The following is a 27,080-nucleotide window of genomic DNA, read 5'->3' as shown; positions in this document are numbered from 1 at the left end:
TCATGGGAGAAACTTACACCCAGCAACAACAAAAAGATCTACAGCACACTAACACAACAGTCGAACCAAAGCACTTTGTTGGAAAATCCTGCATCATCTGATCAAACACTATTTCAATGGGATCTACCATATCGCACAAGAGCCATCAAACCTGACGCAGATATTCAGTGGAGAATGTGGCATAATATATTACCCACTCCTACTATATTACGAAAATTTAACTCAAACGTCTCAGATAACTGCCTCTTCTGCTACCAATTAGGAACGGTCCGGCATATCTACTTGGAATGCCCAGTCAACACTAAATTAATCAGTTTGACTCGGGAAACGGCAGCTCTTACCTGTGGTAATCTTCATACAGAAGAGGAATGTTTCAATCTCGTCCATGCGGAGTCAAATGATCATTCATTCTGCAATTACCTTTTCATCACCGCAAAAGCGGTAATATACAACTTCTACCTCAGACATACAAGACCAGACAGCACAGCAACTTCACAGAGAGAGGCAACTGACCAACTCACTGCAGCCTTCCAACAAAAGGTGAGATGTCGGATCCTACACGAACATCACCACCATAGGCAAAACAACACCTTAGATCTTTTCCACCAAGAATGGAATCCGCGGAATCAACTCCTGGCTGAGCAGGGCGACTGCATTATAATCCACTTTCCAGCACAGAAGTGACACCTTTACCCCCCCCCCCGAAAAAAAAGGGGTAAGAAAGAAGGATTGTTGTGCTTAACAGTGCGAAAGCTGGCACTCTCATGTCAATAGATAATATTGTGCAATAGTAACTTCTATGTTCTTCCACATTTATGTTCTTATGTTAAAATAAGATCTTATGTTATCATGTTAAAATAACTCTTAATGGCTTTAATTTATTTAAAAAAAAAACAAATGTAATTAGCCTTATAAGTGACTTCGATGTAACATACCTCAACAAGAGTATGAGCATGTAACCTCTCTGTCTGACTGCAGAGAACCAAAAACCAGTTAATCCTGTATATAAGATTGATATGTTTACAATAAAAAAAAATATATATATCTATATCTATCTCTAGCTTTTCCTGGAGCAAACGCATAACATTTCAGTCTCCAAGAAACCTCGTATCCTTTGCCGCTACTTTTCAATTCTACAACTTTTAATACCATATAAATCACAAATTTCCACAACCTTCGAACTGTCTTCACATCTCAGGAGGTACACCAACAACCTCCTTAAAAAACTGGTTCATGCTATCCGGAATACAGCAATCAGTCGACTATTCTTGTTTAGTAGATTCAATGAAGTTCTCAAGATTGTTTCTTATGGCGCTGTTCCGCTGAATTGACAACATCGTTCCTTTGATTTTAGCCTGAAAAAGCAAAGGAAAATCTAGACATTCTATTTCATTCAGTCTATATCTTTGTTCAGGAACAGCCTTCTTTGCTGTTTTTTTTTCAGTCTTTTCAAAAGAGAAAAGCCAGCAAGCTGTTCAAGAAACGTGTCAATAGTTTTTTTTTCCTTCCTCCTTCGTAACTACTTGTCCATCCTCCAAGTTTTGCAATGTCTCGTGTGTGTGTGTGTGTGTGTGTGTGTGTGTGTGTGTGTGTGGCTGAGCAGATTTTGCTCATTCGAATCATCGACCAATCCAATTGTTGTTTTCAAATTTTTTTTTGTTTGTTTTAATGCTAATATAATATTAACATTCGCAAAGGGACAAGATGCAAAATGTGTTGAAATTCTATATTGCAACAGTCCTGCTAAATGGAATCTCATAAAATTTGAGTGTAGTAGTTTTCGTTGTTAAACCAGCTAAACATTCAAGACTACTGGATGAAAACATTTTTTAATAATTCCATTTTTACTGAGAAAAGAATTTATAATTATTAATGAATAATTATAATTGGCTTGTATTGGTTTTATTCTGATAACGATTCGAAGTTATAATAATTCTGTTGTTAAACCATCAAAGAATAATCAATTAAAAATTAGTCTTTTTTATTTTATTTATTATTTTTGATTACAATAAGGTCTGTGGAGCATATCTCAGATAATGGGCAAATTAAATTCATAGACTGTTTGCGACATACGTATGGAGTCCACAATATTAACCAATGCGCCATACAACACTCTTCTACGAAATAGAAGCTGGAGGTCATAGCCTAGTCAATATACAACTAAAAACATTGATAACCAGAGCCAGAATTACAGTAAAAGCACATAATAAGTAATACTGTGGGTATACAATTGCCTTTCTACAAAAATGTCTTCCTGACAGAGTCATCTGCGCTCTTCCTTCGATTAAACAATGTCCGCCTAGAATGTTCATTGAAATGGATGAGGGATACCGTTTTGTAGAAAAAAATTACAGCGTAGAGAAGTTACTAAATACCAAATCACGAGTAAAATATGCAGAGTTTTCTAGATGCACTTTCCCTATACACCAGCACAGAGAACAAAGAAGAGGAGAGATTTCTCTAAGCACAGTTTTAAAGAATGTATTTCGACTTCTAATAAGTCCTTCTACAAAACATTTTTCTTTAAAGTACAACATGATGTTTACCGATCAAAATTTGAGTTGTGGCAAAAGACATACCAATGAAGGATCCTGCAACCTGTCTCTTTTGTAAAGAACCAGAAACACTTTACAACGTGATGATTTATTGTAAAAAATCTGAAGAAATCTGGAGTGTTGTGAAACAATGTATGACACAGATTCCAGTAATAAATAAAAATGTACTATTTTGGCTAAATGAGAAGAAGCTAAGCAGAGTACAAATAACTATTTATTCATACAGGTGCGACTATATGTATGAAAGAAAAGGCAGTGAAAATATACCGACAAAGTTCCATTAATAAATACCTTCAAGATGCAATAAGGAACTCACTTCTATTGAAAAAGATCAATGTAGAAGAATGGGAGTTCTTAGGAGTTCACTTCTCATCAAACTAACCAAATCATCTAGCTAGGAACCGGTATTTTTTTAGTGTGTGTGTGTGTGTGTGTGTGTGTGTGTGTGTGTGTGTGTGTGTGTGTGTGTGTGTGTGTGTGTGTGTGTGTGTGTGAGAGAGAGAGAGAGAGAGAGAGAGAGAGGAGGAAGAAGTAGGAGAGTATCGCTAAAAAGAATCATCAAAATCAGTTAAGAATACAGTTTGTGGAAGTGAACTTTAGGAACTCCTAATGTGTAATTAAACAACAGTGGGCTAAAATGATTAACAATTTATATCATTGATAATAATAAAACAAATGGAATAAGTGTACAAAACAATGTAACTAAGAACATAATTATGGTTATGTAACTATTCTTATGTAATTGGAAATAATTATGGAAAAAGCCAAAATATGTCACAAATGTAATAAGAAATGTCTTAAATATAAAATATCAAAAAAAAATTGGTCAAATGAAAGCAGAAATGAAATTACATATGAACTACGATGGTTTGTAGGACTATAGAATTGCTAGAAGCAATTTCACAAAATTAAAAAATTGTAACAAATAGTAATACCCCTCAGGATAAAAGTACATGGATATATTGTAAATATTATTTACAATAATATATATATGCCCTATTGGTTTAATAAAATAGTCTCAGTGAAAGTAGCGTTTGCATCCTCTGCGCTAGGCAGCCGAAGATAGACTTAAGTTCATGTCTGGTCGCCGAGGAACTTTTTGTAAGCCTTTCTTCGACCGGTTTCCGAGTTAGTCGAACTATGGTACAGAAAAGTGGGTTTTTCTCCCAGAAACTGGGTTTTTTTTTTTTTCGTCCCGTAAGCTAAAGAAAATGACAGTAGAGCCAACACTATTTCGGACAATAACATATCCTGTTAGAGTTAAATACCTAGAGATGGCAGCAGTTGCTTTCCAGTTTCATCATCGGTTGCCACTCATAATTAGTGATAGCTTGGGCTGGCTATCTCTGATTAGCTACCAGTGGAGATTGAACCATCCATTCAGTCTCCAAAAGCTAGATAGGGTTAAAAGGCCTCACCCACTTTACTCCCTATAAGGGAATAAAAGGCATCAGCCGATTTTTTATAATAAAATTCCTCTAATGCCTTTTATTCTCCAAATAGAATAAAACAATTTGAAATGATTTTTTTCTTTCCTACAAGCGGATGTTATTGGCAATTATTGTTAATAATTGCCAATTACATTATGGCAATTACAATCATTGGAACAATAAGATGGAGGACTTTTTCATCTCCCGACTAGGCAAACCGACTAGAAGAATACACAAAAATATATACAGGATGACCCATAAATCACGAAGGGCTTTTAACATTCAATACCATTTTATTAATTAATTATTTTTTCTTCTTTTTTGTTATAACGAAATATAGAACCTGGAGTTTTTTTTTATTGGTTATGAGTTATTCACATTTTAAGCCACTTCTTGACTTATGGGCAACCCTGTATTAGCATATGACTAACTACTTTATCCTAAAATTATGGTACGGAAGCTAATCAGGGTATATCGTAGGCTTTAAATGCCTATAAGTACCATGGATTATTATTTTTTATTAAATGCTTGTTCTCAAGGTCTAGAATAAATAAATTAAGAAATATATCTGCTATTGTCATTATATAAAGCATATTATGCGCCTAAAGTTAAAAATATATAATTTTTTAGTTGATGGGTAACTTCTCCACATTTTTTGCTGCCAAATCTGGGAGAAATAAAAAATCGGTTTTATAGTGCGTCGTCTTAATAAACAAGAATACTTTTATTCCCTCCATCGGCATGAGTCCGCATGTCAATTAAACCCACGTCACAACGATTGTTAAGTTCGATGTGCCAAAACTAGAAGCAAAATCCTTATTGGTGTCTTCTTAGTATTGCAGAACTTACCATAGTCACAGGAACAAATAACCTAGGTCTGTTATGGTGACTGAAGCCAATTGCGAGATGTGCTGCATCGGTGATATTAAATATCTCATCAACAGGTTTGATTTGGTTGTTATTATGACGGAAGCAAGTAGACTATGAAGCCAATATATTTATGCCTACTATTTGCGTGTATTCTACTTCTACTGAAGGTTGAGCTTTGCGTCATGAAAACCGGAGCTTTTTTTGAAGGGGGACACACTACCTATGAAACCGGATAACTCACCTTTAGTTAAAAATTCTATAATGGTTTTCTGGATTCAACATAGTGAACCGTTAACCCAGGTCATTTCAATCGAAAGGCTATTGTCGCGTCGTTATTTTGACTTCATTTGTGAAAATGGCTCTCCAGTGAGCAGCACGTAGAGAGTATAGAACTTGAACATCTTCAGTCTTCGCAAAATTTTTTGCCTGCACCAATTTTAACTTATCACCATTTTTATTGACAAGTTAAATAAGATAAGACATGCTGACATCTTTTGATTTTTCTAGAAGTGCTTACTCCACTAAGTAGTTCTAGAAAAGTCTGTCCAGCACTGTTTTATGAGCACCCTGCTTTACAGATATTAAGAATGTAGATTTTTAATATCTGTAAAAATTTCTTATTTTATATTGATCGCTGTAATTATATTGATCACTTCTTAGGAACTCTTCTAATAATCGCCCTTTCCTCTCACTTTCTTTTCATATCTTAGGATAATAGTTCACTTTTATCATCTAGTTCACATCTTTTTGGCTCTTTTACAATATTATTATGAACTCCACTAGCTTTTTTTTGTAAGTGACGGATATTAGATGAGAAGCACATTGTAAAAACTATCTCACCCACAAAATTAACCTATTTAGGTGACGGTATAATCACATGGCAATACAATCTTTGTGGCATAATTTCACAAACTCAAGACTGGATGCGGTTAAAGATCCCGATGTCATGGTGTGTGTGTGTGTGTGTGTGTGTGTGTGTGTGTGTGTGTGTGTGTGTGTGTGTGTGTGTGTGTGTGTGTGTGTGTGTGTGTGTGTGTGTGTGTGTGTGTGTGTGTGTGTGAACCTATAGTACGGCATCCAGTTAGCGGGATGGTAATCCCACACAGTGAGATGAAATTCATCTCCCCTCAAGACAACCACAAACATCAATGCCCAAGAAGGCGGGATCCCAATCCACAGCTTGTTGATGGAGAGAGCCGATACACTAACCACTCAGACAACATGGCCGGCTAGTTGTATTGAACATGTTAGTCTGTCTTCAACAGACGCTCTAAATCTCCCAAATCATTTGTATTGAGATTTGAATTTTTTGCTGGCTTGTGCAATCTTTGTACTCCCATTCCTTAAGATATGACATAAGGCACTCGTATAATAATAATACTCAAGTGGATCGTTTCCGTAGAAAAGTCACAGCACAGACAACATAAAATTCTCCTGAATGTTAGCATAACCTGAAGAACCTTTCATAACCTCACACTTCACAAGTGTAGCAAATATTATAATGTACGATATACTCTGGTAAATATCGTTTACTTGGCGTAACCATCCATCTTATCTGAGGAGAATGTATTGTAATTTGTCATTTTACAAGTTTTCAAGAGTATATTATCCAATCATGCTCAGCTCTACACAAGAGTGTCAAACCTGAATAATGTTTATTATATAGAGAAACCTGTGGAGTATTAATAACTATAAATTGTCAAAAATTTTGAAGAAATACAAACTCACTGCTACCTATAAAGCGATAAACCAAATTCACAATTTGTTACCTTCTCCAAAAGAAACTCTCACCACTGATGCTAACTGGTGTATACGAAGTGCCATGTTCTTGTAACTTATCTTACTATGGACAAACAGGAAGATTTGTAAATAAACGCATCTCTGAACATCAATATCACATCCGTCTTATCAAGCCTCACAAATCTGGTCTCAAAACATGGAGTTGAAAATGCCAACCATAGGATCCAATGGCAACACACCAAGCTACTACATCGATCAATATATAAACATGAGTGTTTGTATAAAGAAAGTGCTGCTTTACGCACAGACCGAATCTTAACCGTAACGACTGTCTCACTATCTCAAAAGTTTGGGAAATTGTTATCCTCAACTGTATAAAATAAATTTATCAGTTTTAATTTAATTTAATTACAGTCCAATTAGTATTTAGTCCTTAAACACGCTACTGTATACATAGAGGGATTCCAATGCAAGCATGCGCACTAATGTGTTTTTTTAATGTAATTCCTATTGTTGTTTATAACTGTACTGATAATGTCTTATGATACTTAAGACGAAATATTTACATATTATTAAAAAGTTAATTACTTCGGCATATGTGAATTTATTGTTCTGAACAATGTTTGGATCATATTTGGTTTGCACGCAATTCTACCATAGCTCCTCAGTTCCATGGAAGGACAGCACAACCTCAGTAGCTATGAATGTACTGGACAAATGGAGAATTTTTCCCCTATCCTTTTACATCAGTTTATGTATCCCCTGTTTGTTCCTTGATTTTCTTTTTGCATCACCATTCCGTCTTTTGATGATGTCAATCATTGTTAACATCTGATAATTTAATTGTGCCGCAACTGAGCAAAATACTTGATGAGTGTTATGGAAGCTTAAATAAAACATGCCTCTTTTTACAATATTGCACTACAATCATTCAGCGTGCACCCTTGCACTTCATGTCTTGATTTCCCAAGTGGTTCCTCTCTGGAATTGCAGTACTCCAGAAAAATAAATATCAGCTTAATTTTTCCAAAGTCGCCTTTTCCAAAGTCGTCTTTGTTTATACCTGAAAGGTTCATATTTATCTTTGTGAACATTTCTATACTTTCAGTATGGAAATGTTCTCATAATTCATTTTGAAAACGCATACTATAGCCCATGATATATATATATATATAAAAAAAAAGCACACAATTTGAATTGTTTTTATCTGCACTTAAAGGATGCGAATTCGGTGAACAATAAAAAGAAATTTCTCAGTCAGGAGTCAATAAATTATTAGTTAAAATGTGATAAAAAAATTACAGTACGTAACTTACATCAAAAAATCCTCGAACTGAAGTGCCAATTATGAATACATGAGAAACGCGTTTGTTGTCTTTAGGGCTTCCTTCTTCACACATGTCATAGTAATCCAGACTAATGACCCCTGCAGACCTCTCGTTGCCTTTACTATTCTGCGCGAAAGACAATGACAAATAATTTAAAAGCTGATTTAGCGAGCTTTAGTTATAAGAAATAAGATCTAAATTCTGAAACAAAAATCAGTTATTTTCTTCAAGAATAATCTCACTGTGAACATATATCTAATATCTTCGTAGTAAGATTGTTAGCATGTCCAGAATGTTAATATTCTAAAGATATTTATTGTTGAATTTTTCATTCAAAGTAAGAACTTTGTTCATTCAATTAAAGAATTTTTTTTTTAATTTTTGGTAGTTCATTATTTTTCACATACTACATTTTATAACGAATATGTTCATTGTTAGCGGGGGGGGGGATGCTCTTATTTTTGTGGTGGTATTTTCTTCTTAGGCAGTCAGTATTAATGATGTCTTTTGATTGGAAAGAATTTGGGTCGAATCCGGTTCAGAAGACAAAGAACCGGTATAAGCACTTTCCAAGTGAAGTTCAGTTAGCCGATCTCAAGAGGGGGTGGGTTTTTTCTTCCCCAAATCTCTGATTTTTCATCCTCCAAAATAGGAAAACTGACCAGAAGAACACATGCAGCAGTTAACAGCCATAATATGCTGGCTTCATAGTTGTTTCGGTCATAAGCCGGCGGTAGGTATTAGATGGTACATCCACAGAACCAAGTGACTAACAGACTACTACTTGGTGTTTTCTATAAGTAATGGAAACCTAAAGGATCTATTTTATATATATATATATGTAGAAAGTATTTTACCTTGGGTATAATAAATGTAATAAATAAATAAATATAATAAATTAAAATAGCTTGGTATCTTTAACATATATATATATATATATATATATATATATCATACCTCATGTTCGTAGTAATACAGTTTGGTCCCATCCAATACACAATAGCGTTTTTTCCAACTTCCAGAATAAAGCCATCCACGTCCTGTAAGTTTATTCAGGCAGCCGACCCGTGCAGGATTTTTGAAGGACGATGCTGATGGAGTTTCCTGAAATAAAAGCGGCAAGCTGCAGTCTTGGTATCAATTACAGGTGTGTTCACATCCTATCGAAAGTTTTATTTTAATAAATAACAGTACATTACTTTAGTTTGTTTTAATGTGAGTCATTCAACTCGTAACGTTATCTGTTGATATAACAAACACCTTTTCGATATATTCGTAATTCAAATGTCAGTTGCCATTATTATGTCTTTTACTACACTATTTCTTCTATCACTGATCCTTTATTCTCCCTGTAGAGCATCCGTAGTTCAGTCATTATTTCCTACACTTTGGTCGGAAAGACCTCGGTTCGATTCCCGTCGATGACATGAGGAAACTTTATCCAGTCTCTTTCGACGAAAGGTGAGTTAGCCGATCTCATACAGCGGTACAGTTTTTTTTCCACCAGGAAAATCGGATTTTTCGTCTCTCAGAATAAGCAAACCGGCCCTATGAACACACACACGGATATACAGTCATAAAATACATACTTAATTCCTCATTACTAGGGCTCAACCCGTCCTAAGAAACGGGGGGAAGAAAGGGGGGAAATCCCACACGAAATAAATAAATATTCTCCATCTTCGTGTAATACACAAATTATACGAAATTAATTAGAGAAGAAAAAAGGTACATAACATAAGCAAAATTAAGGAACGATAATAAGAAAATAAAGTAAAAATCATTAACATAAGATAATACAAAGGCAATCCAAAATGAATAAAGAGCTACTAAAAGAATACAATTGAAACTAAATTCTGTTTCATTTTTTCAATACTGGTTCTGAGTTCCTTTTCTGACAGAATTATAAATTCCTTTCGGAATTTTAATTTGATTTCAGTTTCCGGGCTGCTTTGTTCATCAGTTTCAATTTTAGTAATATGTTATACAATTGTACCACACAGTAGCTCATCGCATATTACGACTTTGACCATTTGGCCTTTTAAAAACCTTGACTTAAATTAAAGCTATAAGAAAAATGTGATCAATGTAATAACTGTAAGAAAAATATAGAATATTTCTTACAATAAATTAAAAGAAATATAAGATGAAGGAGTAAGAAGGCATGTCTGTAAACAAATTTTTAAAAAATCGTGCGCTATAAATTTCTTTTAGATTAAAAATGTATTCTACTCCTCATCTGCTCACACATCCGTTCATTTTTCTCAGCACGAAATTTTCAAACCTTCTGTTTGAAAATTGCGTTTAACAAAAGTTGAAGCTGATGTATATTTTTGTTGCCATACTTGACTGCTCATAAAATTTTAATGCTAGGAACATGACTTAATTTTTTCTGCATCTCATTCTTAGCCTACATAACTACCATTAAACAATTTACTGCATCCTTTTCAATCTTTTTAAGACACTGCTTCTAGCATGATCTTACCATTCTTATCAATAGAATATTGATAAGAATGGTAAGATCATTTGTACATTTGGCTTTATTTGGGATTCTCTTAATTTATTAACAAATTATTATATCTACTGTTACAGTCACTCTTTCTCAAATATAATAAATGTTCATTTATTATTTAATTTAATAAATAAATATCGATACAAGTCCAATAAATAAATCTCCATTTAAATTCCAATAAATAAGAGATTTTCTTAACTCAGCAAATATTATTCATGCCTGCTGATCGAAACAACACATTAATAGGAAATCGAGCTTCGCAGTACAACAGGAAAAGGAATCGAGAGCACAGGAAATTCATCTTTATTCTTAGTACATACCAGATAAGTATTTCTTGGAAAATTCATTTTGCTCACGACGTGAGTCGTGAGCAAAATATGTGAAAATACAACTTAGAAAAACATATGCTTTTCTAAGTTGGCTTTTCTCTTTGGACAACGCCAATACTTTAAATACCATAGTTTCTAATTATTTTTTTTTTTTGTTTAAAAAAAAGAAACGACACGATACATTCTAAAGTTAAATACATTTAGTGGATGTTAAAATTTCAAATTTATTCCGTACATTTTCAACTTTAATCACAAAACGAAGCTTACTCAACACTGAGTTACTGATTATAATTACTAGATCCAATATAATCAACTTTGAAAAAGCATCGTATGATTCTCACTAAAACAGCATCGTGTTATTTTGTTGCTTTTAGGGACATAGGAAGACTATAGAGATATAGTCTTCCTATGCTGTTTGGAGGATTTAGGGAGGTTTCCAAATAAAGTAACATAAGATATCTTTGGGGCAAAATAGTTATGCACAACGTGGGGGGGGGGTAAATTGTTTTTGACGGTCAGGAAGAAAATCGCGAAAAGGATTTTCATGAATCTTTGTAATATTGTAATATGCAATATGTCATTTTGTAGTAGCATATCGTATAGTGACATCATTCATAAGCACAGCAATTTAACTTAGTTCTTTTATGGCGCCCTATTATTTTTTTGGTACTACAGCCATATTTATTTTTCCTAATATTGGTCTGAAGAAATTAAAACTAAGATGACTTGACAGACTAATAGTAGCTATCTAGTGTCCCCCCCTCTCCCCCAAAACGAAGGTGACTGGTGGGAGTACCGCAAGGTTTTGTTCTGGAATCACTGTTGTTTAATATATATATAAATGATATAGTTCAAGGTGTGATAAGAAATAATCAATTCTTTGCTGAAGAGCAACGTAAACTCTACCTATAAAGAGATAAAAGTCAGCCATAAAACTATCGTCCCATTGCTGTCATCCCACTACTCTTGAAAGTGATGAAGAAAGTCATCAATAACCAACTTCTTCACTACCTGGAGACTAATCAGTTAATTGGGGATCACCACTATGGATTCTGTCATTCTCCTTCTACAGTAGACTTCATCGCTAACCTTACCCACTTTTGGACACTGGCCATCGAAAGCTTTGGAGAAACCTATGTGGTCGCTCTAGATATTTTAAAGGGAATTTGACCATGGCTGGCACCGTAGCCTTCTAACAAGCTATCATCCTATGATCTCCCTCCTGGCTTTTGTGACTGGATTGCCAGCTTCCTCTCTGTTCATTCATTCATTGCGTGCCATGGGGTGATTTCCACTCATCAGATTTATTTATAAATGCCGGAGTATCCTGGGATTTGATGTCTATGAATAGATTTGAAGTCTTTCAAATCCTATTAGTACTCAAATGATCGCAGACTTAAGATCTTCCATAACCAATTTAAATACTGACCTCACTATGCTCAATTGGAGTGAAGACAATCTGGCGAATTTCAATGCTATAAAGCTCAGTTCTGCTTTATTACTCGCAAAAAAGATCCTACTTCACTCCAACTTACTTTTGACAAGATCAGTTTTCCTCTCTTGGGATGACTGTAACATAACCTCATCCGCCTCTAAAACCTTGTTCGTTTTCGTTCAAAACATTATTTCTTTCCTACTCAACTCCTAATATTTCATAAATGTGATCAGATCAACCTTGGAATATTGTTCTCACGCCCAAAACCTTCCTAAGAATTCTTGATGATATAGAAGACGATCTGCTTAATCCCTTCAGTCACGTTCTCACAGGTGCTCTGTTTCCGAATTATTCCTTTTCTATAGGTACTTTCATGGGATTGCTCCACTGAATTGGCCACTACCATTCATCCCCTTTCTTCTGATCACTAGTCAACACCCATACACTGTCCAACTCCAAACACACCGAAGAAATTATCATCTTCCTTCATTCTCTCTACCTCTGTTATATGGAACATTCTCGCTCATGCTGTTTTTCTTAATGGGTATAATCCCCAACTTTTTATGAAACATATGAATCGATTACGTCTTTCTGCTTAATCACCTGCCCAAGCATGGTGATGTTGTGTTATAGGTCTTGTGACCTTTAATGGGAACCTCCATAGCTCGGCTGCTATTATAGACATGCCCTTTGGTTCGAAAGACCTGGGTTCGAATCAATCCCGTCTATGAAGTGAGGAACTTTTATCAGGTCCTTTAAGTCACATGGTGGATTAGTCAGTCTCATACAGAGATGGAGGGTTTTCTCTCAGAAACTCAGGTATTTCGTCCCTGAAAACATGCAAACCGGCTCCGTGAGCACACATATCTCATTGCAGTGTAGAGAGTTTATTACTCATCGGACCTCAAACCGTTCACAGGATAAGGTGGTCAGCCCTACGCCCCAGTGTATCCTATGTCCTGTAGTGTTGAGTTCTCAAGGCCGGTTTGCCTGCTTTACGGGATGAAAACCCCAGGATAAACTGGGGGGAAAAACCTACTGTCCACGCCTAAGACCGACTAACTTGGCTATGGCTGAGGAAGCTCCTTCAGCTCCTCACGTCACCGACGGGAATCGAACCTAGGACACTCCTTCCCCCAGGCATATGGTTGCGAAGCGCACACGCACTAGGATAACCGCGCGGACTGAGCACGCATATCTATAGACATAAAATACTCATCCTTCGGGATGTAGCAGAGGAATGGAAAGCCGGCTGCATTAATTGCCGATCACCCCTAATCAGAGGTTCAACCCGTCTTGGACGAACAAGTTTCGGATGGATCTTTCATGTGTGGGGCCATTATAAAAAAAGAATGAATTTTATTATTGAGTGTGAGACCACTACCCTGTTTATTAGGTGTCCGAAGTGGATTAAAAAAAAGTACCGTGTTTGGCCTCTAGAGTAGAATCTCCAGATTACTCATCATCAATGTACTATAGGATGATAGCCTTTCCTGGGTGGGAGGCAAATAAAAAAAAATATATAGCATCATTATACTTACCGTGAATGAATCTTACATAAAATAATAACCAGCCAAACAAATGTAACACGTTCGATTAAAAAAAAAAGTATTTCATATAGAGTCAAACAATTAATGATGGTTATCTTGTGAGGTGTCTTGTTTAGTAAAATGAGCAAGCCATTTGAAAAAAAAAATAGAGTTGCCCATCCATACACATATTACTCCTCACTGCCTGAGTAGATTTTAGTGAAATTCAGAGTTCGAATCTTCCCTAAAATTTGTAGAGCCATCTCAGATTTCGTTTCACTCGAGCATTTGCAGAGGTAAAAATTAGCAAAACGTTTCTAAATGATAGTGATAATTTCACTCTAGTAGGATGGAATTCAATGAGCTTTCTATATACGTATATACTAAAGTATGTTCATTCACCTTAATTGTAGTAGATGTAAGTCAGATGATTTTTATTAGCGAAGTGTGAATAGTAAACAATTAGCAAGAGCAAAATTTTTACTATTATTTCGAATAGTTTGATGAAATTTGATATATATGGTTATCGATTAAAATTTGTTAACTCTATAACAGGATAATTTATATTTATATACGAGACGTGTTCAAAAAAAGACCGAACTTTTTAAATAGCACGCCGACCGACACAGAAAGCGCGCTGCGGCTACTGAGCGCACCTAGCAGCAGGTTTTGACAACAAACTGCAATTTGCCCGTTCTGCTGTGGGCATTTAGTCGTCGAGTTACATCCGCTGAAGTGAGCACGTTCACAAGCTGTTCGTCGGATTAGTGACAATGAAAGAGCTTGAAGAACAACGTGTGTGTGTGTGTGTGTGTGTGTGTGTGTGTGTGTGTGTGTGTGTGTGTGTGTGTGTGTGTGTGTGTGTGTGTGTGTGTGTGTGTGTGTGTGTGTGTGTGTGTGTGTGTGTGTGTGTGTGTGTGAAATTTTGCTGCAAAGTTGGTAAAATTGAGATGTGAGGTTTATGGCTATGATGTTGAAACCAAGATGCAATCGTCGCAGTGGATGGGGAAAGGGTCTCCTCAACCAAAAAAAGCACTGATGAGTCGATCAAAGATCAAGCTGATGTTGGTTGTGCTTTTTGATTGGAAAGACATTGTCCATTATGAATTTGCACTACGTGGTCAGATGGTAAACAAAGAGTTGTACCACGAAGTTTTAGCGCGTTTGAGGGATGCTGTGCGCAAGAAGAGGCCTGAATTGTGGAAAAACCAGAGTTAGATGTTGCCTCACGGGTGCAACATCCAGGTGATGTTGCAAAACATCAGAGATTCGTTGTGCTCCATCCACCCTATTCTACGGACTTATTCCCAGCAGACTTTTTCCTGTTTCCCAAACTTAAAACCACTTTGAAAGGACATTGTTTCCAAACCATAGAGGTGATTCAAGAAAATGCGATAAGAGAACTGCGCGCCATCACAGAAAGTGCGTTCCAGGAAGCATTCCAACAATGGAAGAAGTTGGGAATGGTGTATCGCCAGAAGAGGGGGTGGGACTACTTTGAAGAGGACAGTGCTTAAAATGTTGTAATATGAGCAATAAAGTCTTTAGCAAAAGTTCGGTTTTTTTTTTGAACATGCCTTGTATCTTTATATGTATATCTTCTTCTTCTGGTTCCCATCTGCCATACGGCCGCGGGAGGGTAGCTAAATGCTACCATTCTAGGGAGAGATGATTATGAGCAAGGTGGTTTCCCGTTGCCTTCCTTGCCGTAAGTATTTATGACTGTAACCTGTGTGTTCACGGGGCCGGTTTGCCTGCTTGCGGGATGAAAAACCCCAGATAAACTGGCGGAAAAAACCCTGCGGCCGACGCCCAAGACCGGCTAACTTGGCTATGGCTGAGGAAGATCCTTAAGCTCCTCACGTCGTGGACGGGAATCGAGCCTAGGACACTCCTTCCCCAGGCATATGGTTGCGAAGTGCAAAGCCACTAGGCTAACCGCGCGGACTATATGTATATAGATACATCTATATACTTACTTTGATACATCTTTCTTACTTTTAGAAGATTACGAAAACCAGTGCGCGCGCGCACACACACACACACACACACACACACACACACACACACACACACACACACACACACACACACACACACACACACACACACACACACACAACACGTAATGACTTCAAAACCTTGTCTGAATTCATATTCATTGGGATAGGCTAGTAAACTTCGTTGTCGATGTTGTCCCAAGTTATAAAACAGCTTGAAAGATTCTTTCTATTAGAATTTCGTTCTAATGACTTAGCGATATTTGATATAAACATCGATGAAGCATAATATTTTTTCGCCATAACTGGACCATTTAATTGTAATCAGGAAAAACAAAATTAGATGCAATACATATGCCAAAAAAAAAAAAAAAGTTCTATTCAACTGTTGTGATCTTCCTGCACGTGTTTATATTTGTTGTTGCGGTTCCTCAGTTTAATATGAGCATGTAAATAATTATATCATGGATTTCCTACCCACGCCAATATCATGGAATATCATTTTTATTCAGGATGTCACGGAACGCATAACTTCGTTTGATTCTTTGAAATTGAGTCAGTATGTATTTCTGCTGAGCTCATGAACAATTTCCACGGAAGAAGAGAAAACGGATACATGTGTTATGAAAGATAAAGTATAAAAGATTTTATCTAATCAGCTAACTCTTTCAAAAAATACAGGAATGATATAATTCTTAATTCTATAATGATGAAAGAAAATATAAAGAATATAATACAAGAAGAAAATCAGTATTATTTCTTATTATGTGAAGGAATCCAGGTGAATAGGGTCAATTAAATGGAAACGACCAAAAGGAGAGAAAAATAACAAAAAAGTTTACCAGTTGCATTCGAACTAATTGCAAACGATGTGTTAAAAACCATACTGACAAAAAGATACAGAATTAAAAAAAAAAAAAAATCAGTAAGAATGTTCTGAGCATTGTGATTAACGAGATTCGGTAGTGTTTTTTTTTTTTTTTGTGTGTGTGTGTGTGTGTGTGTGTGGGAGGGGGGGGTTAGAAAACAGATATACAGATGTGTTAATAAATCAATTCATTTATCAGCGAAAACCAAACAAACAGAATCGGAATTGTTTATTTTATGCGCAGCTTAAACTTCGAAATGGGGTCATGCTGCATGCTAAACGCTACAATCATGGAGAATGTCAAAAAAAAAAAAAGTGCATTCGTCGCTAATTAAAAATTTTACATCTAATCTCTCTTAGACAGAAAACAATGCTGTTGGTATGATGATCTCAATAGAATGACTTCGCTAGATACAATCATGACTCACTAGACTAGTGAGAACCATTAAATAACAATAGATATTCATAAGAGCAAGTCTCCATCATGCACCTGCACAAAAACGATCATAATAAACACTTTAGCATACATACGGGCAAGACTGTTATTACTAAGGGGAGGAATTCTCCCGAAAAGGGCTCGAATTCCTAACTGACATGTCTTCTCCAGAAATTATAAAAGACAAACATCTCAAGACTATCGAAGTAACGATCACTTGGGACAAATCCCACAGTCAGTAAAGACGATGTCCAACGCATGAAATGACCGGCTCGAATCCGATCTAGGAAGCAAGGAATTGTTATAAAGCCGTTTTCATTTAAGGTGAGTAAGTTAGATTTCTACTAGTGTTCGATTCTCACAGTAGGCATGGATGTTTGGTGTGAAATCACCATCCTGCTTATGAAGTCCGAAGTGGCTTAAATTCCACTATTTAGTCTCTAGCCAAAAGTATCAGGATTACCTAAACCTTAATCCATTCACGATACCAATAATAATTTACTATAGGTTATCAGATTCCCGTGGGTGGGATTCGCATAGAAAATAAAAAATAAAAAGAAATGACCTGACATAATATCTTGACCCACCGCGCGTGGCGCACCCACACACCCACACAATCTGCAAGTGACATAGCCGAGCGGCTATGTTACTGTTACAGATTACAGATGTTACAAAAGGTATGACACAACCTCCTGTCATATACATTTTATTTAATTTTTTATTGTATTTTGTAAATCAAAGAGATGTATTTCTTTAAATTAGTAGTAGTAGTAGCTCAGTCGTTAAAGACGAAGCCCTTTGGTCGGAAAGACCAGGGTTCGATTGCCGTCAATAACATGAAGAACCTTTATCTAGTCTCTTTCGACGAAAGGTGAGTTAGCCGGTCTCATCGGAGGTAGGGGTTTTTTCACCCGGAAACTCGGTTTTTCGTCTCCTAGAACAGGCAAACCGGCCCCATGAACACACGCATTCAAACATAGGACACACCAGGAGGCATAGGGCCAACCACCTTATCCTCGAGAAGGTTACGGTTGCAAGAATAAGAAACCTCGACACCGTAATAGGTAGAAGAGGAGGAGGATTAAGAAAGAAAGTAATATTCTGAACTTTAAAATCCACGGCAGTGTCACTTTTTGAGCTCGTAGTTAAGAATATCAGTAAACGAATCCGTTTTGAAATAAGATTGGCTTAGGATTAAGCATTTTTCTCTAGATCCAATTCGAGAATAACCATGTGAATTTATGAATTTTTATACATGAGATGGAAGAGTTTTCCCACAATACCTTAAAATGAGCAGAAGCACACGCAATTAACATACATAATTCACTGATCTCATATCGTTAATTTCTTTGGCTGTAATCACATCTAAAAAAATAAAAAAGCGAAATCTGATTGTATAAAAGATGAATTAGGAATGCAGGTCAACTTATATTTTTCGTAACATCCCAATCGGTGAAGATTTAGATCTTAATACCTTTTCTTTTCTTTTTTCTTTATTGTTTTCTTTACCTTACAGAGTTTTTTTACAAAGAAGAGTTTACATAGATATTAATTGCTGTCTATAATAGTTACGAGGTTGAAGAAAAATCAATTTTAGGTTCCTTGTTCATTTCTTTTTCGCGTCATTCCAGTCTATTCTACATGCAGAAAATCTTCTCCCCCCCACTCTAATTTTAGTGTAACTCCATGCAGAAAATAAGAGTTGCTTTAATGTGCGTATGAGGGAGACTTCTTGCGAATTGCGATCTTGTTGCCTTGCTTGGTTAGGAATTGATTTCTTTCAGTGCATTGTTGATAAAATAGGTAAATGATTTCACTATTGTGATTATGCTTGTGGAGAAGACAGCTTCTCATCTTCTCTTTGACGACTTCAAGAAGATGATTAGCTGCCTCCCTAGATGTAGCAATGCATATTCTGGTGTGTCGAAAGTAAAAACTGTATATTGTTGCTTTAACAGTGATGAAGATCTTTGCAGACGATGATTTCTTATTTGTGCATGAAGAAGTTTGAGATATTCGACTGTGAGCAAATGTCTGCAGATGAGAGCAGAGTTGTAATTTCCCGAGACGAACAGATCGATTTGTTATTAACGGGGCACAGCACACCAAGTAGATATGCAGAACATTTCAGTTCGATCAAAGAAGAGAAATTCTCCGAAACGTTCGGATTAAATTTGTGTATTATGGGAGGGGTGGTGAGACTACCGTTCCTCCACTGGTTGGCAGAGTAAGGTTTGAAGGTTCTACTTTGGTAAGCTATATCCCACTTGGGTGAAAGAGTAATAAACAAACACCTCAAGTATCTTCATCAGAATTCTCTAATAAAGATACTTGAAGTGTCTGTTCAATTAATAATTACATACGCATGTAATTACTCGTTACGAACGTCAGAGTTGAGCACAACTAAAGTATTACCGGTTATAACAATAAATTGGCATTAAGTCTCCTGCTGTTGGTCATCGACGGTCTACTTTAGGTGTGACTTTTGGCATGTCTGGTGAGGAGCAGATATAATAATGTCCAGGCTATAATAAGGATTGGGGGAATGCAATATGAAGCTTGAGGATAGGATCCATTCTATGACTCCCACGTTGCGCCAACTCCATGCAGAAAATAAGAGTTGCTTTTATGTGCGTGGGAGAGAGACTCTTTGAGAATTTCAGGAAGTGGGGTGGTGACCTGAGCTCGCATAATACAGCAATAATAAATAACTGTATCATATTATTTATAAATAATATGATACAGCGAAATATTATTTTCATAATATAAGATACCCAGCTGGTTATCTCATATATAAACCTTAGTCTGTAATCAAAATAATATTGTTGTTGAAAACAAAGAAATTAGTATTTTGCTACCCTACCTAAAACGGGTTCTGGGAGAAAGAGAGACAGAGGGGAGTGGCAAAGGAAACAACAGCTACCGGACGGTTAAAATGCAGTTCGTTGGCTGGGCATTTGCTATGCTAGAACAGTGATAATCAAACTATGTTTCGAGAAAAACTATGTGGAGGGGGGGGGAGTCAGAATTATATTTTTAATAAAATTATAATCTTTATCGTTTTTTATTATACTTTTTCAAAACATTGTCATAATCAAGTTACAGCTAATTGTTGAAAAAATTTTTAAAAATTTATTAAAAAGAAAAAAAAAATCATCTCATAGGATTTTTAGATATCCGTTCAAACAGTCTCCCCGGAATATTATATATATATATATGTGAGATAACAAGTAATTTTATATAAACTTGGTTTTAATCCTATTTCCAAAGTAAGCAAACAGGCAAGAAAGTCAAGTTTGCGCTTGCAAGTAGTGCAAGTCCAAGGCAACTCGTGATAAAGGTGGATGAAGCTCTGATCACTTTCCTTAGTATTTTTCCCTTAATGTAAAGCACCTCCCCTTGCGGAAGATGTATGATGCTAAACATTAAAGGCAATGGTCACTACCCATACCGGTTTCGACCTTTATTGAGGTCTCTTCAGTGGGAGCCAGACCTGAAAATGCTAAGGATGAAGTAATGCAGAGCTCATTATGTATTTTACCAAAACAAGTTGCCACAAGGTGCTTTGACCTTATAAATATAAAATCTCAGGATGAGAGATAGATGTAGAAAATTTTTTAACTTAGGTATATTATGCATTCAAGATACCAAGTAATTTTATATAAACTTGGTTTTAATCCTATTTCCCAAGTAAGCAAACAGACAAGAAAGTCAAGTTTGAGCCTGCAAGTCCAAGGCAACTCTTGGTAAAGGTGGATAAAGCTCTGATCAGAGCTTTATCAGTTTAACAGTTTAACTGTCTTTGAATATGGTCATTTTGACTTTGTTATAATCCTTATTACTTGATATTGTTAGCATTATTTTTTAAAATAAGCCACTATAGTCCCAAAACTGGGTTCCATAGAAATAATAATTAGAGACAAGGATTACGAAGGTGTTGTAAGTTTAAAAAGGCCACTGGGCTGGAATGAACTCACTTAGTGCAATCATCTTGTGGCCTGTAAGAATTATTGTAAATACTGGGGAAGTAAAATGTGGTTTACTAGTTTACTTTCTTTGCATTGTTCTTTATCTCGTTGTTATTTCTGGTTAATGATCATTAACCAGAAATATTTAAACATAGAAGATAGAAGGATCCTTATTTATCGTAAAGTGCAATAATAATGTGTTACCCGTGAATGCTAGTAATGGGAACAGCTAATTAGCATTACAATTTTATGTAATGCTATCAATATTTCTTCTTGTTGTTATTGTTATTATTCAGGACTATTCAAGTCACAAGATTCATCGCGGGAGTCCTATCTTAGGCAACACAACCTCTCATATAATTTCTTCAACCCGTTTACCGTCTGCATTTTCATCACAATCTCATGGTCAAATCACATCCCATGAAAAAAGCCACTTCGCATCCTTTTATCACTTTCGTAACTACTGGAGATGGGCCCATTGTTTCTGTTCCTTCCCCTTTTTCTACCATATGGTAAATATCCCAAGTGTCAGTCCAGTAAATATCTATCAACACTTTAAATATTCCTGTTCATCTTTTATCCACCAAATTCTGCAGTTTACATATCCTCAATCCATTCTGATAACGAACACTATATAGCCCTGTTTTCGTTTTCGATATCCGCCTCTATACTCTCTCCGAGGTTACTTTATACAATGGAGTTACCAATTTTTATCTCTGCTTGTCAACGATTTTCAGTATTGCAGCAATATAATATTCTATTCCAATATATACAAGCATTTATAAGACAATGACCGATAGAAGTATAGAAGTTACAGTACATTTCGGCATGAGAGAAGAAAAAAAAAGTAAAAAATTAGCATGTCGACAAAAAAAAAAAAAAAAAAAAAAATTGTAGCATTTAGATTATTGGCACTGTGTTAACAATGCGTGCTGACATGCTCTCGTTTGCGTGCTTAGCTGACCATAGCTAGGAAGCATTAAGATAAATTCATGCTAGCATTAACATTTAGATGTATAGGATCTAATAACATGCCCAATGATTCCTAGATTTTTCTTTCTGGTTTTTAATGTACAAAACTTGGTGCCTGTCGAGGTATCATGTGGATCATCTGAGAACAGTCCATGTGATGATAGAGCTGTCACCTCACTTCAATGAAAAAAACGTACAAAACTTATTAAAAGAAGACTTCACCAACTTAAATCAATTTGCCCATCCGCATCGGAATTTTCAAGATCGTTCTCAATTGACGACATTGATTTAGCGTTGAAAGACGTAAAAACCGGAAAAGCTCTAAGTTTTAATGATATTTATAAGAAATTTCATAAACCCAACCGCAGCTGCTGTGATTAGGTGCTATCTTTGACATCATTTATAGAAGCAGGCTTTCAAAAACAACTGCAAACAGCTGCAGTATTCATCGCTCTCACACTATCTTATTACACAGTTTAGATGAAAGAGTTAATATATAAATTTATTAAAGTCATCCCTTGTCTAACTAAAATACATCTAGTGAACAATATTCTAAGCAACAAATATTTTCAAGTGACTCTAGAGAAAAAAATAGTAAACAGAAAACGTCTCCTTTTAAAACTGTATATTTCGGAACTCCCTGATACACAAGTCAGAAAATTCAATTACGCTGATGACATTGCCGTTGCTACTACACTCAGCTCATTTAAAAATATAGAAGAAATTCATTAACGTCCGACCTAGGAACTCTTGGGGATTACTTTATGAAATGGAGACCATGTCCAAATGTAGATAAAAACTGAAATATCCTACTTCCATCTAAGCAATAGGCTCCCAGAACAGAACTTCAGGCCACTTTAAATAGTACTATATTACGGTGTAACAAGTTTCCCAAATATATAGGTATCACACTGGCTGCACACTATTCTATAGAAAACAAGTGGAAAATACGAAAGCTAAAATGACGACTCGTAATTGGGATACTTTGCTACCACTTTACAATCATACACTCTAAGTCTGGTATTCTTCGTAGCTGAATACTTGTCATCTGTTCGACTCAATAGTCCATATAGGCAAAGTTCATCGATACTCAGCTTAATAACACTCTGCAGTTGATATATACAATTAGATCAATGAATATTTACGAGTATTGGCTTCCTACTTGAGCAACATCTTCCTCCACACCTTCCTAGAGCTCATGATCTTCTTCGAGAGTGCAAGAAGATAAGTAATAATCCTCTTCTCCCCTGTACACAAAAGGCATTCCAGATTTGAGAATCAGTCGATTATAATCTAGCAGACCACCAATATGCGAAGCAGAAAACTTAGTTACAAATAATTTCATCTGTAGAGATGAATGTACAAAATGGTAGGATACAAATACACGATCTTCAACTACAAATGTGATTTCGAGGTATTAGTAATCAATTTTCTGTTCTTGAACTTCGTCGTATAACTTGGTGACCCTGAATAGGATTCGTACGATCTGCAGAATACGTGCATTGTTATTGAAGTGGGAAGAGTGCCTTTCTCCTGAACTTGATTGCAGTGCTGTTAAACAAACAATTCGTCACATCACTACTGAATGCAGCCTGCGTGCTTATCAAGTTGACTGGTCCGATTTTCTCCAAGCTGAGCCATTAGCATTACACTGGATCAAAAATTTGGAATTGGGATTATAGTTTTTATATTCATGCTTATATGCCTTTTTATTTTGTATCACTTTTACTGAATGTGCCGAACGCTAAATAAATAAATAAATCTTCAATGCATTGATCAATATCTGAGAAATTATGCATTGATTTCTCAGTCTATCCATAGTATAATGTCCTGTAGTCACACCAGTCTATAAACTCTTGAATATTTTAGGTGGCCGTTTGGTTTTAACGGATCAAATTAGGATTTTATATTGAAGAAAGGATTGCTGTTCTAATTTTATCAGATATTACCAGTTTCACGGAAAAGGAACTAATATAGTAAAGAATAATAAAACCATTTACTTCTACATCACTGGAGGTGCACTGAGCGCGTTGGCTGGTAAGAAGCCAAGAGAAGGTAAGTTCATTGCAGTCATTTTATAAAAAGGCTTTTTTTTTAGAAATTAGAGCTATACACTGCTTAGAAAGAAGTCAACAGACATCCCCATGGGCAAGGTGCATCGTTCCATGTAACGAGTCAGTCACTTGTTTGTAGCCGGCATAAATTGGAAGAATATGACGCTCCCAAGTCAGTACAAATGTATCTTAGTGCAATAGCTGCAAGAAGGGAACTAACAGAGTTTGAAAGAGGCATTATGATAGGATGTTGCAAGCCTATTTGTTCGGCTAATAACAAATTGGGCCATTCTAGGTCAAACAGTATGATATCAGTGATCTCATATTGACTTGCATATTTTTTTTAAATATGCAAGTCCTACATTACCCGAACCAACATGCAGCGTCTTCTGCAGTAGTGCAAAGAGCGTATATATAAGATGTGATGGCATGGTCTTGTTTTGGCTTCGGACTTCTGTCTGTGGTGCCACGAATACTGAACTTCGAGAGGTGTCTGAATATTCTGAATAATGCAATGCTCCCTACTTCGTGGCGATTCTACAGAACTGACCATTGTCTCTTTCAGCAAGACAGTGCACTGTGTTATAAGGCTGCTGCTGCTTGATTGGCCTCCACAGAGCCCTAATCTCAACCCTATTAAACATCTTTGGGATAAACTGGAGTGTCGGGTAATGTCAAGGGACGTCCGCCCACAACGGTCCAGGACCTCATTACATGCCTAAGGAAGAATGGTGATCAATTCCCATTGATCGCTATCGTACGCTTGTAGAAATTATAAGCTTATTAAGGTGGATGCCATGGCTGTTTCTTTCTCACACTATGGTGTCCGTTGACTTCTTTCCAAGCAGTGTATGGCTATCTTGCCGAATTAGTTTAAAAAAATTCATTCCTCTAGCAAAATCTTCTTACAAGGATTGATATTTCTTAATTCTACTACAGGAATAAATAGTGAAATATATAATTTTCTCTGCTGTGCAAGTAGGGTTGTCTATTTTTATATCATAATCTTGGAGCTAAATACTTTGCCTTTGATCGAAATTTTCGTAATCTGTAAATAATGACTTTTCTCTGCGACTAAATAAATGTTTTTATTTTTATTTTTAATATTTTATAATAAAGTAATACACAATTTGTGATTACGTTTTTTTTTAATTAATTTTTTTCACTTTTCTTTCCTCGGGAAAAAATGAATGATTTTACAAGAGAGAGAGGCTACCAAACATTAAAAAAAAAGTTTCATAAATACTGCTTTTTCAAAAACGCGGCTCTCGAAAATTGAAAAGTATTTGCTCTCGAATGAAAAGATAATTCCTTATAAATGGAATGTTATAGTAGACCTTCAAGCATGAAAAATATATGGATGCTTGAAACCAGTGCAATATCCAAGTAAATACCAACAACATGTCCTCATTCTGTTTAACAGAACATTCACCATCTTAAATTTGAAACACGATGGGATGGAGTATTTACAATTACCACCAAGGCCCTTAACAATTGTATTATTTCTGCCAAGTGGATGTGGTGTTTACCAAAATTTAGAAGAGAAGAAAATATTTGAATGTATCTGTCACTACTTCAGCTCGTGCCTTTAGAAATAAAGAATATGTCTCGTTTTGTATCCCAAAGGCTTGAAAAATCAGTGTATCCAGAGGTAGACAATATTCATGCGTGAGGTGAATATTGCATAAACACTACGCAAAATTTTGCAAGTGACACCATGAGGGATAACCCATTCATTCACTTCGATTGATTCCCTTATCGTTGTCCCTATTTGTACCATACATGTGTAAAAATATTTATGTATTTATGTATATTTATGTAGCTTATGTAAAAATATTTAGACTATAACAAGTCTAAATATTTTAACATAAGGTTTACCAAGGTCGAGCTCAGTAAGACCTCTAACTTGTAAATAGTTGCATGTTATATGTAAATAATCCCAATGAGAATTTGTATGTGCCCTATGCCAAATAAGGGAATATTCTAGAAGGTATAGTATTAAGGCAATACCTTTCCAATAGTAAAGCAGTATATTCTAAGAGCTTTGTAAAGACTTCAAACTTTGTGCATGTTCTACATGGGAAGCTCAAGGTCAGTGCTAGGTGGACCGACAAAAGCTTCAAACGAATGTCCGCTGCAGAACGAATAGGATTTAGGGAGTGTAGGAGAAAAACAAAGGAAGGGTCAGTCAAAGAAAAGGATCAAGGCATTTCGCCGAAATGTTCAGGGTTCACATATCTCCGCACAAGGATTCGGAAGTGACCGAATAAAAGGCGTAGGCGAAAAGATCGCATCATCGGACTGGCCAGGGAAAATAAAACTTTATGATACGTTTCCCCCCACAGTCGTTACAGATGATAACTCCGCTAATATGGAGGAGCAGTTGCGCCCGACGAACTTAAATTCCTCGGAATTCGAGGATGTCCGCACGCGAAAGAAGCGCAGAACAACCACAGACCCACCCAAACAAAACGAAATGGAAGAAGACGGTCCCGATTCAGGCTCGACTGCCTCCACCAAGGAAAAAGTACCCCCCATTATCCTTCGTGAAAAACACAGGTGGGCAACTATTAGGACAACCATGGCGGAACAACAGATATCCTACAAAATGGCCAAAAACACAGACGATGGCATTAAAATCCACCCCACCACGGTATTGGACTACAGAAGGCTAACGAACGAAATGAACTCAAAAGGGGTTAAATACCATACTTTCTCCCTGAGCTCGGAGAAAAACCTGAAGGTGGTACTTAGAGGTATTTCCGAAAACACATCTACTGACGAAATAGCCGAAGATCTCAGCTCCCAAGACTTGCCACCCGTTAAAGTTAGCAGAATGGTCAGAGCTGATAAAACTCCAATGCCACTGGTCTTGGTAGAAATTCACCAGGCCTACAAAAATATTTACAACCTGACAACAGTCTGTGGCCTCAAGATTAGCCCAGAGCCCTTAAGAAAAAGGGCATCATCAGGACAATGCCACCGCTGTCAGAAGTTCGGCCATGCTCAGAAACTGTGCAGAGCAGACTTCAAATGTCTAAAATGTGGGCAGAG

At 36.3% G+C, this 27,080-nt stretch overlaps 1 protein-coding gene across 4 annotated transcripts in view; it reads right to left on the bottom strand.

Moving 5' to 3' along the window:
- Positions 1–27,080, bottom strand: part of LOC150098266 (uncharacterized) — an 86,054-nt gene that overhangs the window by 38,639 nt on the left and 20,335 nt on the right. For 2 of the 4 annotated variants that reach the window (XM_090406452.1, XM_090406453.1), the window contains exons 2-3: positions 8,881–9,027; positions 7,912–8,049 (exon numbers count right to left, since the gene is read on the bottom strand). In XM_090406452.1, the coding sequence (XP_090262578.1) occupies positions 7,912–8,049; positions 8,881–9,027 (285 nt within the window). The remainder of the gene's footprint in view (positions 1–7,911; positions 8,050–8,880; positions 9,028–27,080) is intronic. The other 2 variants (XM_090406455.1, XM_090406456.1) reach the window with 1 other exon arrangement.

The sequence above is a fragment of the Typopeltis vanoorti genome, chromosome 16 (assembly GCF_054136105.1).
Source record: "Typopeltis vanoorti isolate ZY-2024b chromosome 16, IOZ_Tvanoo_1.0, whole genome shotgun sequence".
Lineage (NCBI taxonomy): Eukaryota > Metazoa > Arthropoda > Arachnida > Uropygi > Thelyphonidae > Typopeltis > Typopeltis vanoorti.
Note: the sequence above shows the minus strand (reverse complement) of the source record. Positions and strands in the feature narration are given on the sequence as shown.